General features: G+C 36.5%; 1 protein-coding gene across 4 annotated transcripts in view; it reads left to right on the top strand.

Annotated features, from left to right (window-relative positions):
* Positions 1-20,325, top strand: part of DIAPH2 (diaphanous-related formin 2) — a 940,316-nt gene that overhangs the window by 244,585 nt on the left and 675,406 nt on the right. For all 4 annotated transcript variants that reach the window (XM_011937272.1, XM_011937270.1, XM_011937273.1 and 1 more), the window contains 5 exons: positions 435-551; positions 3,509-3,627; positions 7,301-7,365; positions 10,734-10,838; positions 19,674-19,997. In XM_011937272.1, coding sequence (XP_011792662.1) covers positions 435-551; positions 3,509-3,627; positions 7,301-7,365; positions 10,734-10,838; positions 19,674-19,997 — 730 coding nt within the window. The remainder of the gene's footprint in view (positions 1-434; positions 552-3,508; positions 3,628-7,300; positions 7,366-10,733; positions 10,839-19,673; positions 19,998-20,325) is intronic.

Here is a 20,325-nt window from a genome sequence, read left to right as displayed (position 1 = left end):
AGTTTACAGCAGCTCATTTGCCTTCTATCTTATGTGGCAGTGAAAATAGAGTAGTAGTTATTTGCATAAATAATATAGGTCCTCTATCACAACTACAGGAGGATCAAAAGGAGACCATTTTCACTGATGACATTGCTGTTCCAATGGTACCAGCTATAATCTGGACTTTAAAATATGTATAACGGATCAATTAACATTTTGGCAGTCAGATGGTCTCAGACATGCTCTTGAGGTCCGTCTCTCTAGTTAAAAGATCAAAATGATTCCATAGAATCATTACTTTATGCAGATGTTTAAGTACTGGATCATAGAGTTGAAGGTTTAGAAATAGTAATGGAAGCAAGATTAGAAGTCGATGTTTTACAAAGTTAAACTCCTTTGTTATGAATGAGACTCCCATCAAGAATCTTTAATATTTTTCCTTTACTTTCTACTGATATGAATGAAGTCTACCATCTTCTATATAATATGCTGAAGGACACCGCTGCTGAAAATTACTTCTTATCCATTCTACAACATTTTTTGCTCATCAGAAATGATTATTATATCAGGTAAGAGGCAGTTCTGAGAGTACTATATTTATAATTTGAATTGGATATTAAAGGAAAATGAACAATGTAGTGGAACATATGCAATATATGCATATATATGCACAGAGGGTATAACAGTTTGATTCCTTTAGGTAACATTTTTTAAAAGGTGTTCATTTTTTAAATTTGGCCAGAAGAGAGAGATGCACTTTTAAAAATGGGTACTCCAGTGATAGGACTTTGGTAGGAATGAACCCAACAGATTGCACTGGCCCTGCAATGAATTTTCTTTGCTAGATAGTGATATCACAGAAAAAGCACTGAAGATTCTGGGGTAGAACTTTAAAGGGTTTATCTTGTGCATATTAAGTAAGATTTTACTGTTACTTCTCTTTTTACAATATTTATCTACTAATAAATGTGATCTTAACATCTAAGAAAATAATAGTGCTAATATTTCAATTTTATGTCTAGTAATATCATCCTTCAAAATAAATGAGTATGATAATAACCACTAAAGTTAAAAGTTTAAAAATCTAGTTAAATGGGAATGTATCGGAAAACCAGAAAGTTATGAAAAGGCTTCTGAGTGACTGAAATTATCCACAGGCTGGTGACCATGATATTATATTTAACTGTTAAATAATAATTGCAGAGACTCTTAGTTGTTCTTCATCCTCTAATTTGTGTGAAATTCTGACAACCTGGGTTCTTTGATTTCTTAAAACCTGCTTGATTAAAGGGAAAAGGAAAGCTACTATGAGGTCAGCACAGTCTCAACAAAAATTATAGCTGTAAAGCAGCATAGAAAACTATTATAGTTCAGACCAGTACAATAATTTGATGGACATTGTGGCATTACAGAGACATAAAAAATGTTTAAAATAGTAAATTTTGTGCTGTTTTTTAAACAGCAAGGCTGCTAATACATTAAAAATTATTGTATTTTTAATTAAGTTCTAACAAATTTAAAAGGGATACTGTGCCCATAGGTACTCAGTTAGCTGGGGAACATCATTTATGTGAAAGTATCCATTTCTCAGCAACTATGAATAAGTAAGAAGTTATTCCTATATGGCATGTTTTTCATCCTAAGAACATGGATGTGCGGCAGAAGTGTGACAAGCATTTTATTCCACTTAGGGATGATTAACCTGGCCTGAAAGGGAACAGCTGTGTTTTCCTTATTTATTGACTAGACTGAGGTTGTAATCCAGTATTATTTACTCTAGACCTGATGATGACTTGAAAAAACCCAGATGTGTAATATGTATTACTAGTTATTCTTATTCTTGGGACCAGACCCATTACTAAAGACATGGAAGAGCAATTAGAGTCTATTTGGGTTCATTTACAAACTTTTAGTAGCTTGGCTAGTTATCAGCACACTATATTTAGGGAAGTTTGTATTGTAATTTGTCTATAGTCGTACTTCTTACTACTGATTTTTCTCTGTTAAATTTATTATCCTCTGACAAATACTAAATCTTACCCAAATTTTAATGCAAAAGTGCCTTTTAAAAAATTTTGCGGTATGTGAATGGTCATTTTTAAGGCCAGAATTACCTTGATAGATTACAGAATTAGGGTATGTTTTAAAACCTCTGACACTTTAAACAAATTGAAGCAATAGTCATGCATATTAAGTGTGTATGCTTTTATAAAATGGGTCTTTTAAAATGTGTTGCATAAATAGATCCTTGGATAGTCTTGTAATATAAGTGGCTCTGTCCAGTTTTGTAAGCTTTTATAGCTAGCTTGACTAAAAGTGCTGTAGTAAATTCAACACATTGCTTGCCACGTAATGAGAAGAAACTCATCCCTTATTGAAATTGAGAACCTGTGGATGTGTAGAACCATTTCTGTATCCATTAATGTAGGACTAACAGCTCATTTGTTTTTATTAACTTTAGAAAAAATAGCATAAGTAAATAGAAAAGGTTGATAAGTATCTTTAAACACAAGCTTGAATCCCTGCAAACTAGATTGTGAAGTCACTAGATGTAGTTGATTACATCACAATGGGTTTGGTACTGTAACACCCAGACCATCCCTAAGCTTAGGCATACCTGTCCTAAGGAAGTGTAGTGGCTGCAGGATTTTTAAAACAGCTCCAGAAAAAGACCTAGTTCTTCTAATACGTTGAATGTCTTCTAAAGAAAATTGATTTGCGAACCACAATGAGATACCATCTCACACTGGTTAGAATGGCAATCATTAAAAAGTCAGGAAACAACAGGTGCTGGAGAGGATGTGGAGAAATAGGAACACTTTTACACTGTTGGTGGGATTGTAAACTAGTTCAACCATTATGGAAAACAGTATGGCGATTCCTCAAGGATCTAGATCTAGATGTACCATATGACCCAGCCATCCCACTACTGGGTATATACCCAAAGGATTATAAATCATGCTGCTATAAAGACACATGCACACGTATGTTTATTGCGGCACTATTCACAATAGCAAAGACTTGGAATCAACCCAAATGTCCATCTGTGACAGACTGGATTAAGAAAATGTGGCACATATACACCATGGAATATTATGCAGCCATAAAAAAGGAGGAGTTTGCGTCCTTTGTAGGGACATGGATGCAGCTGGAAACCATCATTCTTAGCAAACTATCACAAGAAGAGAAAACCAAACACTGCATGTTCTCACTCATAGGTGGGAACTGAACAATGAGATCACTTGGACTCGGGAAGGGGAACATCACACATCGGGGCCTATCATAGGGAGGGGGGAGGGGGGAGGGATTGCATTGGGAGTTATACCTGATATAAATGATGAATTGATGGGTCCTGACGAGTTGATGGGTGCAGCACACCAACATGGCACAAGTATACATATGTAACAAACCTGCACGCTATGCACATGTACCCTAGAACTTAAAGTATAATAATAAATAGAAAAAAAAAAGAAAATTGATTTGCATGGATAGAAAGGCATACATGAATACTTTTTCTCTTTTTCAGGCCACAATATTATAAAATAATTGAGGAATGCGTTTCACAGATAGTGCTACACTGCAGTGGTATGGATCCAGACTTCAAGTACAGGCAACGATTAGACATCGATTTCACTCATCTGATAGGTACGTATCATAATCCTCATTGTCCTCTGATTGTGTTTTATGCCTTCTGTATTATAAGCACTTTTTAAGTGAAGAAGTTCAGTAAGAAGTTTCAGTTCTTACTGAACTTCTATTCATATCTGGTAAATCATTGTGTCTGTGGGCACTCAATTGCTATAATTGTTAATTATAATGATCATGAGAGTTCTGCCTGTGTGATTAGAAATATTAACCTATTTAGGTGGCCGGACACGGTGGCTCATGCCTGTAATCCCAGCACTTTGGGAGGCCGAGGTGGGCGAATCACGAGGTTAAGAGATCGAGACCATTCTGGCTAACACGGTGAAACCCCGTCTCTACAAAAATACAAAAAAAAATTAGCCGGGCCTGGTGGTGGGCGCCTGTAGTCCCAGCTACTCAGAGGCAGAGGCAGGAGAATGGCGTGAACCCGGAAGGCGGAGCTTGCGTGAGCCAAGATCGTGCCTCTACACTCCAGCCTGGGTGACAGAGCGAGACTCTGTCTCAAAAAAAAAAAAAAAAAAAAAAAAAAAGAAAGAAATATTAACGTATTTAATAAATTCCAACACTCCTGGAGGTAGTTTAAGCTTAGTGTCCCACAAGAACCCATTATATTATTCATTATATACTGGTACTTTAGTGGTCTTGTAGAAATACAGTGGGGTCTCATTATAGTTATGTTATTAATGCTCAAGTTTAAGAAAAGAAATACAGGCTCATTTCAATAACTTGAGACCTTCTAAGGCTCTCAAATGGATCAATTTATATTTTCATAGACCTTAGAGTTAGAAAGAATTTGAGGTGATCATATTCATCTCCTTAGATTGCTCCTTATATCATCCTAGACTGGTAGTTAGCAATACTTTTCAGAACAACCCGTGAAGGATGATCTGAACTTTCCCTTGTGAAGTGTGCTATGCTATCTAGCCTTATAGCTAAGCAGTCTTATTTATACTTAATTGGAATCACTATTGTTAAGGTTCAAGCATGAACTTATTTGTCTTATTTTTAAAGAAAGAAAACAAAAGCTATTGTATGCTAATTATATATTATTTTTTAGTCCATAGCACAAGGCAGATATACAGTAACATTCAAAGATGGATAACTTATTATTTATGTATTATTTCTGTTTTAAATGTAATGCGTACTTATCAGGCAATCTAGAGACTTATGTAAGTGACAAACCACCAATCACATTCGTGATCGCTCCCTTTTCAGCTTGGTACATTTCCTTATATCTCTTTCTCTATGACCTATCTATCTCTCTGAATTCTGATTTTTCTTGGAGTGTTATGAGAGTTTTTCCACATTAACCTTCAAAATGTGACTTTTGATGTCTGTGTAATATTCCATTTTGAGAAATACCATAACCATTGCAACCAGTCCTTTCTTTTTGTGCATTCACAATTGTTTTTAGATTTTCACAGTTATAAATGAATGAGCTGCCAACATTCTTGTATATAAATGTTTGTCTTTTTCTCATTATTTCCTTAGGATTGATTTCTGTGAGAGTATGAACTTTCAAAGGCCAAATGCTTTTCAGAAAGCTTGTGCTAATTTACCCAGCAGTGAATGTGAATTCTCTAGCCTCATTGCATATTTTTCAATGAGTTTGAAAAACAAGTTTATTTTGCATTGTGTTGAAGGAGTCATAAAGGACTATTTTCAAATATGTGTATTAGCTTATAATCCATTATAAACCATAGTTAGGACACATACGCTACTGTTGATTTTGATCTTATTAATCTTAAACATGGAGTTGTTGTCACTTCTCACATAATAAACTATAGTTTTTTGAAGTATTTTATAGTTGAAAAATAATTGAATACCTGTAAAAATAATAATTTAGTCAAGTAGTAGTCAGTATTCAACAGATGTTTGTTTTGTGTACTGTGTACCAGGTACTATGATTCTTTACCATTAATCAAAAGTGTTGGGTGAGGAGAGATGAAGGGATCAGGTCAGAGAGGATAGTCGGCATCATAAACCCATTGTGATGTTATCCACCTGTCATCTCTGTGATTGTGAACAAATCAGTTAACTTCTCTAGGTTTTAGTTTCCTCAACTTTAAAATTGAGTAAGTCACATATATGAGTGGCTCTTAATATTTTATGGTCAAAATCCTTTGTGAGAAGTTGACAAATGCTTGGAACTTTGGTTAGAACACACATAGGTTCATATACACAAAAATTATCAGGTGCTTCAAGAACTTCTAGGAAACCCATGGATCTGTATTTTAAGATGACTCAGACCTGAAGAGATTAGAGTCTCTTGTAATGTCACAATTCTTTAAGTCTGATATCTTTCATAAATCGAATTGTATCAGATCTCTGCCTAAAACTCTCTGATGCCTTTCCATTGAAATTTAAATTCAAAATCATTACCAACCGTTACTAGCACAGCTTAGATATGGCTGTTCTTTGACTTCATCATTTCCTACTTTCCTCCTCAGTTGCTTTAAACAAACAAACAAACAAACAAACCAGCTTTATTGAGGTATATTTGATGTAAGAAAAACTACCCATATTTAATGTATAGAATTTGATAAATTTTGCTATTAATATAGACACTTAAAACCATCATCAATGTCAAGATAATAATTCTGTTACACCCTAAAATTTCTGCATTGTCCTTTTAGTTCTTTCTTTCCATGTCTACCACATCTTCCCATCCTGGGATATTACTGATCTCTCTCTTACTAGTTACATTTTATAGTCTCTCTTATTAGTTGCACTTTTAAAAATTTTATAAAAATAGAAACATACAGCATATACACTTTTTGTCTGTCTTCTTGCCTTCAGCATAATTATTTTGAGATTCATTCATGTTGTTGTATTGCATGTATTAATAGTTCATTCCTTTATATTGCTGAGTGGTATTCCAGTATATGGATATACCACAGTTTGTTTATGTATACACTTGTTGATGGCCATTTAGGTTCTTTCCAGTTTGGGATTGCTATAAATAAAACTGCTGTGAATATTCACATACAATTCTGGGTACTGGTATATATTTTTATTTCTTTTTGATAAATGAATGTAGAATGGCTAGATACAGAATAGAGTTTATATGTACGTAAAATAATGAGAGATACAATATTGCCCAAAAGTTGTTCTTCAGTTATTTATATTCTGAAGTGTTTGATTTGACCTGAGAAGTCTGAAGTCTGTTTCCTTATGTACATGATACATTTTGCCCCAGATCAGAAGTTAAGTAAAAATCTTTTCAAGAAGAAGCCTGAATTATCGAATGTTATTCTGTCTCTCTCTAGCTTTTTTGTGGGGCATTTTTGAATCTTACTAAGACTATTCATATCTTATTAACATTATTAAGGTTAAACATGGAGTCTTTGCCACCTCTCCACCCATAATAAACTATGAGGTTTTGAAGTGTTTTATAGTTGAAAAATAATTGAATACTCATAAAAATAATTTAATGAGATATGTTTATGGATGCTTGGTTTTGTGCCTCCACAATATTATCATTGAATTCAGTTAGTATGCTAAAGAAAGAATATATGATACTTATGTTTTATGTGTAGTATAGGTCAATTTCCATTTAGTAACAATTGACATAAAAATGATAGTCTGCATTGCAGAGTTATAGGCTAGAAGACATCTTTTGTCTAGTGATCTCATGCCATAATTTTGAATCACTTTTTGTTGATCTTAATAGATTCTTGTGTGAATAAGGCGAAAGTTGAAGAAAGTGAACAAAGAGCTGCAGAGTTTTCAAAGAAGGTAAGCTTATAAAGTATTAGCCATAACCGTTAAGTTAATAATTTAATCACAGTAATACTCTACTTTATTAATGTGAGGACTTCTAAATGTTTCATTTATGTAGTACTTTATGTTTTTGGATTCAAACATAGCCATGGAATATTGATTTATCTCCTTACAAGATAAGGTTACTGTTGTTCTCTCCTCATCATGTTTAATCCATTATGGAAGAAAAACACTAGCCACATTATACTAAAGTGATACATGAAATAAAATTACATTGCTGAAAGGGTATAGTTGGAAGCAATCAACCAAAATAAATTCTCCCATTGCTTTCCTGCAGCTGTCACTTGCAATAGGTAGCTCTTTGGAGAACTGTGAGATGTTTAGCTAGTCTTTTCTGTTGTGGTCTTTTATGTCAGTGCTATTGATAGCAATAACATGTTGCAGTGTTTTCTCTCTTTCTCACTCTCTTTCTCTCTCTGTTTAGACTTAGCTTCTTTGAATTTTGTAATTATCATTTTGTAAGTGATGCTGCTGCTTCATGTAGGCCTGGTGGAATTTGAGGATCCCTTTTCTTTCTGTGTTAATGTCTTAAATGCCTTTGAGTAAATGCCAGCTTTATGAATACCTGAATTGTATTCAGATCTAAGCTTGACTTTTCCTTGTTTCATGGAAGCATAGCTATAATTTTATTAGCTTCTACCACAAGTTTCTCTTTTTCTGTTCTAGAGCCTATTAAGCATTAGCATAGTATTTCTCTCCTGTTGGGTGCAGGCAGAAGGATTGAAGCACACGTCTAAAAGCTCTCCAGTTTTCAGCCTTCTGACAGCAAGATAATGTGCTTACATATTGCTGTCTCTTCAAAGTTATGACTTACCTTGGAGATTAGATAATCACTTTTGCTATCACTTTAGAAATTATAGAATATTACTGAAGAAGTTACTTCAGGGCATCTGAAGAAATGTCTTTGCTCTTTCAGTTACTAGAATAGATTTTAAGAGCTTGAGCATAAAATGTTTGTGTGGAGCTGTCATTTTTATTGGTGAAAGAAAATGCATGCTTTTTGATTAATAGACCTTTATATTTGTAATGTTCTTGTTTTAAGCAGCACATTTAAAATTCCCTTTGAAAACCTTAGAATCTCCTTAACTTTTGGCTGGCACTGTGATTACATACTACAAGACTGGAGCAAATTGTGACTATCTGTCTGGTAAAGTTTTTTTGTGAGCATATATATTATGGAAAACGGAGTCCTGAAGTAATAGAAAAGAAATTTCAGTGTTTGATGCTTTAGTTTCATCACCAACATTTAGAATGAAAAAGTGTATGGTCTCCCAGTGGTTAGTTACATGCATCCCCTTGTTCTGGGTCATTTTAAGAGGCAGTATAAAGTCATTTTTTAACAAGTGCTAGAATGAGAGGCAGTAGTTGTGAGGTCTGATCTCAGCTTTTCCACTAATTAGCTGTGACTTTGGGTAAGCCACTTACTCTCTTTAGATCTTAGTTTCTTCATCATTAAAAGGAAAGAATAAAATTAGTGGACTTGTAAGAAGACCTCTTCCAGCTCACATATTTCAGGCTTCTGTGATCCCCATTTGCTGTGTTTGCAGATTAAGGTAATTTTAAATTAAAAGTAGAAACACTGTGTGCCTCTCCTCCAACATACTAATAAACCATTTATAGAGGAAAAAATGTGTATAGTGTGCTCGTGTAGGTGCCATGATTTAGAAGCACATAGGAGAAGCTAACTTTAGGAGTGGGGATGGGAGTACAGATTGAGATAAATCTTAACACGGATAGTAGTAAAGGCAAACAAGCTCACATTGGAGGACGTCCATCTTCTTAATGAGGTAGGAAAACAAGGTCATTGACTGAAGGATATATGGATCCTTCACTCCAAAGATGTGGGGTAGGTTTGAAATTTAAAGAAATTAGAGAATATTTGGACCAGGATCTGTGGGACAATTTCCAGGGATTCAAGGAGAGACGAATAAAAGCATTTCAGGTTCGACCCAAAGAGTATTACTATCCAGTTTGCTCACCCACTCTTCAGACTTAGATCAGAATGGCATTTTATAATTTCCAAAGGTCAAAGCTACTATGAGGATGAATATTTGTTAACACTGAACATACTTTTGTATTATTCCACAAACTCTAAGATGGTTTTGGGCAGTAAGATGTATCACTTTTAGAAACAGAAATAACATTGTTAGAATAATGTATAGACTTCTAAATTGACTTGAAACAACATTGACAATAAAGGGCAAATAAAATGTTCTATAGCCAGACCCAGGCAGTATTCACTGGAAATACGCAGGCAGGTTTGTGCCTGCTTAGAGCCCTGTCTGAGGTAAGGCTAAGGCAGGATACAGTGAATAAATATTAACCATTCAGAGTCTTTTTGGCTTAGCACCCCATATTTTAACCTCTAGTTTTTCCTCTCATAACATGCTATACAAATGTTTTGGTTAACCATCTGAATGAGACTGCTATTAGGGCATTCTACTGTCAGAGTTTGTGAAGCACTGCTTTATGGATTCTAGACAACTAAGATTGCAATAGAAACAATTCCAATTTGCATTAATATACATACATTTGAGCATTCTAAAAGCGCAATTTCTTTTCAAGATTAAATATAGTTAAGGAGTTGAAACTGCTTGATGGTTTATTTTTAGATGTCATTTTCTAATTCATTAAACTTAAAAGTATGGGATGAGGCCACGCATGGTGACTCACGCCTGTAATCCCAGCATTTTGGGAGGCCAAGGCGGGTGGATCTCCAGAGGTCAGCAGTTCAAGGGCAGCCTGGCCAACATGGCAAAACCCCATCTCTACTAAAAATACAAAAATTAGCCAGGTGTGGTGGTGCACACCTGTAATCCTAGCTACTTGGGAGGCTGAGGCAGGAGAATTGCTTGAACCCAGGAGGTGGAGGTTGCAGTGAGCTGAGATCATGTCACTGCACTCCAGCCTGGGTGACAAGAATGAAATTCTGTCTCAAAAAAAAAAAAAGTATGGGATAAAATATTTTTAAAATTATTAATTCTAAAATTGAATTTTCAATAACAGAACAACAAAAATGTCCATTATGTGGGAAGAGAAACTTTTCAGTCTACCTTTTAGTCTTTGTATTTTTTTTCAGAAGTGAAAATGTGTTTTCTTACCTTGGGCAGGGAGGCATATTTCTTCTTTACTACCGCCACAAGCAATACCCTACCTCCACTTGGATACTTAATTGTTATGAAAATAATTACAAGCTGTGATTTTCTGAGTGATCTGGGAATTCAACTAAGTAAATCCACACCACTTATTTAATACATAATGTTCTTTAAAGCTTTCTCAAAACTGTATTATTAACTGTACATTGATGGTGGTGATCATTGCAGTTTGATGAAGAATTCACAGCTCGACAGGAAGCTCAAGCAGAGCTTCAAAAAAGAGATGAGAAAATCAAAGAACTTGAAGCAGAAATCCAGCAACTTCGAACCCAGGTAATGAAAGAAGATATAGACTTTGTGTCATGTCACAGCGAGTTCGATGGTAGAAAATTGTCTTGTTAGATAGAAGGAAAAATGTGACCAGAAGCAGACTTTTTGGCAGTTTTACATTTTCATTGAAATAACTCTACAGATTTTATATTCCAGGACAATAAATCATTTTAATGCTTGGAAAAAAAATAAAGCATTAGTTGCTCAAATGGCCTGGAATATTTTTAACAGAATATATTACACAAGCAAAAGTGTTTTTGAGATGAAATTTTCATTATGATTTGAAAAACTGGGTACAACTATTTTCTTTCAAAAAGAATGTAGAAATAGTCATTAATTGTAATTATGCCAAAAGCTTCTCTTGAGATCTCTTTGAATCTCAAGTAAATTTCCACCTACATTCCCTATGGTGAAAAGCTTCCATATATACTTAAAATTTCAATTAGGGTGTCTAAACTTTCAAACTGATTGTGTATTCTCCTCAATATACTTTATGTCTTAAATGAATATTAAGAAATTGAAGATGGGCCGGGCACGGTGGCTCATGCCTGTAATCCCAGCACTTTGGGAAGCTGAGGCGGGCAGATCACGAGGTCAGGAGATCAAGACCATCCTGACTAACACTGTGAAACCCCGTCTCTACTAAAAATACAAAAAAAAAGAAAAAAAAATTAGCTGTACATGATGGTGGGCTCCTGTAGTCCCAGCTACTCGGGAGGCTGAGGCAGGAGAATGGTGAGAACTCAGGAGGCGGAGCTTGCAGTGAGCTGAGATCATGCCACTGCACTCCAGCCTGGGTGACAGAGTGAGACTCTGTCTCAAAAAAAAAAAAAAAAAGAAAGAAATTGAAGATGATGTCTTAACATAATGGGTGCTCAGTAGATATTTGTTGATTGACTAGGTCTGTTTCCTCCAGTGAAAGGTTACTTCAAAAGTCACCAACAAACTCCAAAATACCCAATCTGGGGGCCTTTTCCTTTCCTTAGCCTGTATTACTTATCTCTAATATTTGATCGTTTCTTTTCAATAAATCAGTCTCTTTCTCTGTCTCTTTCCCTCCCTTTTTCTTGGACTTCTTTTTCTACATGTTTGAGAACTTAGTTTCTCCTTATTTTTTCATCCTCAAATGGTGACCTTCCACAATATTCTGTCCTCTGCTCTTTTCTGTGTGTTTTTTTTTGTTTTTTTGCTTTACTATTCCATTCAGTATTATACATTCACATATCCTCTTTTAGTAGGTGTCAAGTCTCTGGAGTTTGTCTTCTAATTCCAGCTCTTGATTAGCTAGCCCCATAGGATGGTCCTGTTGCATGTTGAAATCAAACCCAGTTTTGTGGTTTTCTATCTTTCCTCAAACCAGTTTGTTGTCCATTCCTATTTAAATTTTAATACCAATTTTAAAGATGGTGAAGCTGGAGTTTTCTTTCCCTTTTCCTTGCCCCACCCACTGACAAATTAAGCTAGTCACTGTCTTATGTCTGTTCTTTCTTCAACTCCACTCATACTACACCTCTTTACATCAAAACCCAGAAACCTCCAGGTTCACTCTCTTATGATGTCTTGTCTGGACTATTCCAATTGTTGCCTAACTTTTCTCCCTCCTCAAATTCATCCTTTATATCAGTGGCAAATTAATCTTCCTGAAACAATTCCCTGATTATTGTCACTCCAAGCTTTAATATGTTCACTTGTTGCCTATTGCAGTCAGGATTAAATAAAATCCCCTTACCAGGAATGTTAAAGACCCTCTGGCATAGGTTTTTCCTCCCTTATCTCCCCTTTGCAGCCTGGGCTCTGACTGCTCCCCTAACTACGGCCTCCGTTGCAGCTAAGTCACCTTTCCTCCCTTCACATTTGGAAATTACTGTCTCCATACTTAACCCTTCTGCCAGCATTTCCCAGAGATTAGTTATAGAAATGACGATAGGTTGTTCATGACGAAAGCATTCCATAGTCCTATAAATTGAGTACACAGGTTCTCATCTTGGAGATTCATAATACTCATTAGCATATTAAAGGTTCTAGATATTTTACATTGAAGAAACCTGCCTACCTCTTTTTCATATCGATTTCCCATACTCATTTGACCATGGCACCTTTTATCTCAGAGCACCCTTCAACATCTCCAGGAAATAGTGTTTTCATAGAGCTTAGTTGAGAAATGTTGGCATATATTATTCTCTGTCAGAAATTCCCTCCTTTGCTCATCTGTGTATGTGAAACATATCCTTTAAGGAGAAGCTCATTAAGACATCATTTGGAAAGCTTCACCAAAAACTCCATTAGCGAATTTCTCTGAACTTTCATATCACTTTTCTAGACCACTCATGGGATACTTGTGTGCCTGCTCTATTCTGCTAGAGCATAGACACCTTGAGGACAGTGTATTTCTTATTGAAGGCCCCACTGTACCTCACACAGGCCTTTACCACACAGTGAGTAGTTGCTTACTTATGGTTAAATTAACTGTAAAATGTGCAGAATCACGAAGCACTCTCAACTCCTTTCCTCAAGCATTCCTCCTACCTTAGCCTCCTGAGGAGTAGCTGGGATTACAGGTGCAGGCACAGGGCTATATACTTTCTAGTGTGCCCAAAATAATGTGAAATACTAAATTATTCATTTACCATATTCAATTTACAATACGATGTGGTAGCCTAATTTAATTATTCAATTCCTAATTGTTCATGGGAGGCAAAGGAAAGGCTGATATAATTTGATTTTTAAAGGCTGGTAGCATTTAATGTAAATATTTGAGATTCCTTATTAAATTTGTAAAATATATATTTAACTTCAGTAAAATTTTTTTTAAATAGTAGCGTTTTGTGGTTGTATAAAATTCCAAGAATAAATATGATCTAACAGAGGTGAAAAATTGAATGATTTTTACAAATGTGTATTACTTTGAATTATGTTGTCCATTAATTAAAAAATGGGACACACATTTTGCCTTTCAAAGTATGAAAAATATCCTTTCATACACAAAATTTGTAGGATAAATTACTAATTTTCTGAACCTTTAATTTTGCCACAATTACTTTTATCTCAGTTAAGACTATAAAATCAGACTGTTTTCTATAGTTTTGCTACTTTAAAAGTAAAATTAAAATAATTTTACGTATTTTAATCTTGTCTTTCTTTCTAACCTCAGAGAGGATTGCATTCCAGGAGAGGATGGTCATTTGCTAAGCATAGAAACACTTTAGTTGTATGTATGTATATACATACATTAACATTCATCTATGTGAACAAACTAGTGTGAGTGAATATTATGGGTAACCTTTCCATGATCTTGTCTACCTATGAGTGTTAGCTTTCATATTTTTGTAAATAGGTTAGTCCTTTCAACTGGTTGTTCCAGAAATTTGCTTGAACTTACTTTCTAAATATATGTATGGCCGTGCACGGTGGCTCACGCCTGTAATCCCAGCTCTTTGGGAGGCTGAGGTGGGCGGATCATGAGGTCAGGAGTTCTAGACCAGCCTGGCCAACATGGTGAATCCCCGCCTCTACTAAAAATACAAGAATTAGCCGGGCGTGGTGGCAGGCGCCTGTAATCCGAGCTACTCGGGAGGCTGGGGCAGGAGAATAGCTTGAAACCGGAAAGCAGAGGTTGCAGTGAGCTGAGATTGCACCACTGCACTCCAGCCTGGGCAACAAGAGCAAAACTCTGTCTCAAAAATAAAATAGAGTAAAATGAATAAATAAATAAATAAAGATATTTATAAATTTAGTTAGAACAACTAAATAATCCAAGTAGAAAATTTATATTAATAAAGGTGAGAGGACTAGACACAGTGCCTCTTGCCTTTAATACCAGCACTTCAGGAGACCAACATGGGAGGATTCCTTGAGTCCGGAAATTTGAGACTGGCCTGGGTCACATAATGAGACCCCATCTTTAAAAAAAAAAAAATTAGCCTGGGTTAGTGGTGCATGCCTGTAGTCCCAATTAGTCAGGAGGCTGAGTTGGGAGGATCACTTGAGTCCCGGAGTTCAAGACTGCAATGCACTATGATTTTGCCACTGCACTCCAGCCTGGGCAACAGAGCAAGACTGTCTCTGAATGAATGAATGAATGAATGAGGACAAAAAGGATACTATCCCAAGAAATTTAATTAACTTTTTTTGTTGTTCACTGAAAATTTGTTTATTAAGTTGTTGATGTTTTACAGAGTTAGTTCAATATTTTATGGAACTTAAAATCCTAGCTTCCCCTCAGTAATAACAGATGTCTGTAATACAGACATTTGTACAAACTACTACAATTACTGATACCTAATATAATTAGACTTCTATAACTTCCATTTGTCAGGTAAATAAAACACCTCTCAAAGTTACCACAACTTTAGGAGTTCACAAATTCCTATTTCTGCAGTTTTTCATTAGTACATTTTAAACTTTCTTAAAAGAGAAAACCAAAACCTCCAAATCAGAAACCTTAATATGAACCAACATTGAGAAATAGAGTAGTGTAAGAAGCTCTTTTATTCATCACAGGGAAAAGAAATACAGAATATATTAAAAGCTTTAATATGAACCAACATTGAGAAACAGAGTAATGTAAGAAGCTCTTTTATTCATCACAGGGAACAAAACTACAGAATATATTTACTACTTCATTTTCCACTAAAGAGAATACACTTTGTATTTAGAGAAATAAATGCTTATTTACTGGGAGTTGCTTTTGGAGAATGATCTATAATTGCCCTATCAATGGTCAGATATTGATACCAGGGTCCATCTCTTCTCTTCTATATTAATCTTCATACTTCCAGCTCCTTTATCTGCAGTTCAGCCTTTTCAGTTTCAGTCTGAAGGATAGCCATTGTTCTTTTGTAATTATTTTCAGGATCATCATAGAAAATATGGACAATTCATTTCAATATAGGATGCTTATAATTTTCCCATTGTTCTGGGATATAGCCTTCTGGAATTTCTACTAGTTCAGTTTCACCAATGAATACATTCACTAGAGTTTTGCCAATTGCCGCTGGAATCCCTGTAAACAAAATGTAGAATTTCAATAAATTCAAAAAACACCCATTGTAGAATCCAGAAGGTTTCATGATAAATAGTCTTTTCTCATGGTCTCCACTGTGTTAAACAGGAGTGACAGCTTTAACAGAGCCACGGGTGAGGAAGCCGCTGAATCCCAGTGGAGTGTCAAGGCACTGGCCAGAGAGCTGCCACTTCAGTGACTGAGGCCTGTTGCAAAAATCTCATGGCTGCCATGACTGCCTTAATTAGTTTTAAATGTTTCATTCAGTTAGTCTAATGTCATATCTTGATTAAAACAGATGTATGTTCATTGGTAGTGGTTTCATAAGAATGTTTATAATGAACAGCTCTACTTTTCATATATATTTATTTAGCAAAGTGAACCATTGTGATCAGTAATGGTTTAAGAAATGGATATAGATTAATCATCTCTAAAAAGAGCATGATATGGCATGCAATGTTCCCTTTCATCTGTTATCCATTGTCATTAGAGAATGAGCTTGAAGTTACTTTCTGATAGAAATGTTATATCCTCCTCATCATCCTATCTATTTGAATTAATTGTACTCATTGTAAATGGCACCCATTCATGAAGAGACAGTCTTTTATATTGGAATGAGGATGGTATTGGATGTGAGAAGAACCACATTGAAATTCTAATCACGTTCAGACTCTGAAACTTTTGGTTAGTCATTTAACTTTTTTTTTGCAGCTAACAGTTTCCTAATCTTTAAGCAGTGAAATAAAGGTGAGATAATAATGCTCTATCTGTATTACAGGGTTATAATAAGGATCAAAAGAAATAATAAATGTAAAAATGTTGATAAGCATATATTACTATGGAAATGGATGCTATTGAGTATTTATTATTGATGTTAGAAGCCAGCTAAGTTACTAGAGCCATGAAGCAGACTCTTTGTATAAAGCTAATTAGCCCCCAAGGAAATTGAATCTATAACCTTGTATTTATTATCCCATATTCAAACCCAACTAATCTAACTGGCCCAAGCCATATACTGTACTTCTTTTTTGCATATATTTATAAAGAAAGTTAATTTTTCATTATTTTAGAGGAGTATTTCAGAAAATCTTGGAGGATACTGTATTAGTCCTTTCTCACACTGCTATGAAGAAATACCTGAGACTGGGTAATTTATAAAGGGAAGAGGTTTAATTGACTCACAGTTCTGCAGAGCTGAGGAGGCCTCAGGAAACTTACAATCATGGTGGAAGGGGAAGCAAACACATCTTTCTTCACATGGCAGCAACAAGGAGAAGTGCCGAGGAAAAAGGGAAAAGCCTCTTAAAAAACCATTGGATCTCATGATAACTCAGAATTATCAATTATTCATTATTCAATTATCTCCCTTGGTCCTGCCCTTGACACATGGGGATTATTACAGCTCAAGATGAGATTTAGATGGGGATGCAGAGCTAAACCGTATCATTCCGCCCCTAACCACTCCCAAATCTCATGTCCTCACATTTCAAAACACATTCACGGCCTTCCAACAGTCCCTCAAAGTCTTAACTCATTCCAGCATTAACCCGAAAGTCCAAGTCTAGAGTCTTATCTGAGACAAGTTATGTTCCTTCCACCTATGAGGCTGTAAAATCAAAAGGTAGTCACTTCCTAGATAAAATGAGGATACAGGCATTGGGTAAATACACCCATTTCAAATGGGAAAAATTGGCCGAAACAAAGGGGCTACAGACCCCATGCAAGTCTGAAATCCAGTAGGGCAGTCATTAAACCTCAGAGTTCCAAAGTGATCTCCCTTGACTCCATGTTTCATATCCAAGACATGCTGATGCAAGAGGTGGGTTTCCACAAACTTGGGAAGCTTTGCCCCTGTGGCTTTGCAGGGTACAGCCCCCCTCCTGGTTGCTTTCACAAGGTGGTGTTGAGTGTCTGTGGCTTTTCCAGGCACATGGTGCAAACCATCAGTAGATCTGCCATTCTATGGTCTGGAGGATGGTGGCCCTCTTCTCACAGCTCCACTAGGCAATGCCCCAGTGGGGACTCTGTGTAGGGGCTCCAACCCCACATTTCCCTTCTGCATTGCCCTAGCAGAGATTCTCCATAAGGGCTCTGTCCCTGCAGCAAACTTCTGCCTGGACATCCAGGCATTTTCATACATCCTCTAAAATCCAGGCAGAGGTTCCCAAACCTCATTTCTTCACTTCTGTGTACCTGCAGGCTGAACACCACGTGGAAGTTGCCAAAGCTTGGGGCTTGCACCCTCCAAAGCTATGTCTCGAGATGTACCATGACTCCTTTTATCCATGGCTGAGGTGGCTGGGATGCAGGGCGTCAAAGAGACCGCACACAGTGGGAGGGCCCTGAACCTGGCACAGGAAACAATTTTTCTCTCCTAGGCCTCCAGGCCTGTGATGGGAGGGACTGCCATGAAAGTCTCTGACATGCCCTGGAGACATTTTCCTCATTGTTTTGGTGATTAGCATTTGGCTCCTTATCACCTATGCAAATTTCTGCAGAGGGCCTGAGTTTCTCCCCAGAAAATGGATTTTTCTTTACTACTGCATTGTCAGTCTTCAAATGTTTTGAAACTTTTATGCTCTGCTTCCTGTTGAACACTTTGCCACTTAGAAATTTTTTCTGCCAGATACCCTAAATCATCTCTCTCAAGTTCACAGTTCCACAGATCTTTAGGGCAGGGACAAAATGCCACCAGTGTCTTTGCATTGCAAGAGTGACCTTTATTCCAGTTCCCAACAAGTTTTACATCTCCATCTGAGACCACCTCAGCCTGGACTTTATTGTTCATATCACTGTCAGCATTTTGGTTAAAGACATTCAACAAGTCTGTAGGAAGTTCCAAACTTTCCCACATTTTCCTATCTACTTCTGAGTCCTCCAAACTATTCCAGCCTCTGCCTGTTACCCAGTTCTAAAGTTGCTTCCACGTTTTTCGGTGTCTTTACAGAAGCACCCCACTATCCAGTGCCAATTTACTGTATTAGTCTGTTCTCACACAGCTATAAATAAATACCTGAGACTAGGTAATTTATTTATTTATTTATTTTATTATTTCTTTGAGATGGAGTCTCCCTCTATCACCAAGGCTGGAGTGCAGTGGCGCGAGCTCAGCTCATTGCAACCTCTGCCTCCTGGGTTAAAGCGATTCTCCTGCCTCAGCCTCCTGAGTAGCTGGGATTACAGGCATGCGTCACCATGCCAGGCTAATTTTTGTATTTTTGGTAGAGACAGGGTTTCGCCATGTTGGCCAGGCTGGTCTTCAACTGCTGACCTCCGCTAATTCGCCTGCCTCAGCCTCCCAAAGTGTTAGGATTACAGGTGTGAGCCACCGCACCTGGCCAAGACTGGATAATTTAAAAGGAAAGAGGTTTAATTTACTCAGTTCTGCAGGGCTGGGGAGGCCTCAGGAATCTTCCAGTCATGGCCAAAGGGGAAGCAAAACACATCCTTCTTCACGTCACAGTAGCAAGGAGAAGTGCCAAGTAAACAGGGAAAATCCTCTTATAAAACCACCAGGTCTTGTGAGAGCTTGCTCATGATCACGATTTGGGTGGGAACACAGAGCCAAACCATATCAGATATCAACTTTCCTAGCATTTGTATGGTAACAGAAGTAGTCACTGTCCAGAATTTATAATGCTTATTAAAAGTCTACACAAGCCTTTTTCATACACTGTTAAACCCTTAGATCTTGCTAAATATTTAGATAGTAATATCTAAAAAAGTGTATATAATCTTAAAACATAAGATAAACTACAAATATCTATTGATATATATTTCTTCAATTTTTCAATTATATTTTATAAGCATTTAAACTTTGATTATTTATATTTCAGGCACAAGTACTCTCAAGTTCATCAGGAATTCCAGGTCCTCCTCCAGCACCTCCATTGCCAGGTGTAGGGCCGCCTCCACCACCACCAGCACCACCTCTACCCGGAGGAGCTCTTCCTCCTCCTCCTCCACCACCGCCTTTACCTGGAATGATAGGGATACCACCACCACCACCACCTCCACTTTTATTTGGGGGACCTCCTCCACCACCACCCCTTGGAGGAGTTCCTCCTCTCCCAGGAATATCACTTAATCTACCTTATGGAATGAAGCAGAAAAAAATTTATAAACCTGAAGTGTCCATGAAGAGAATCAATTGGTCAAAGGTAATATTAAAACTAGAGTTTTTTTACTTTGTCTAGCTTTTGTTGATCATTGCTATGTGTACGTATTGTTTAATGTTTGAGAGTATGACTGCTAACTCTTTCCATTCCTTTGTGAGTTCATCATTTTATGTCCATCTTTCAATTTAGGCTCCAGATAATTGGAAACTCTCCACATAGTTTGACATTGTGAAGTAGGCAAAAGGAAAATCTAAGTGATGTAGAGAATAATATTTGAAATATACCACCAAATAAAAAGCAATTTTGATTCTTTTAACATAGCTTTTCTTTAAAAAAAATTTTATTGATGTGTAATATTTGTACATATTTA

This window comes from Colobus angolensis, unplaced genomic scaffold (genome assembly GCF_000951035.1).
Source record: "Colobus angolensis palliatus isolate OR3802 unplaced genomic scaffold, Cang.pa_1.0 Scaffold161, whole genome shotgun sequence".
Taxonomy (NCBI): Eukaryota; Metazoa; Chordata; class Mammalia; order Primates; family Cercopithecidae; genus Colobus; species Colobus angolensis.
This window is presented reverse-complemented; position numbering and strand designations above follow the sequence as displayed.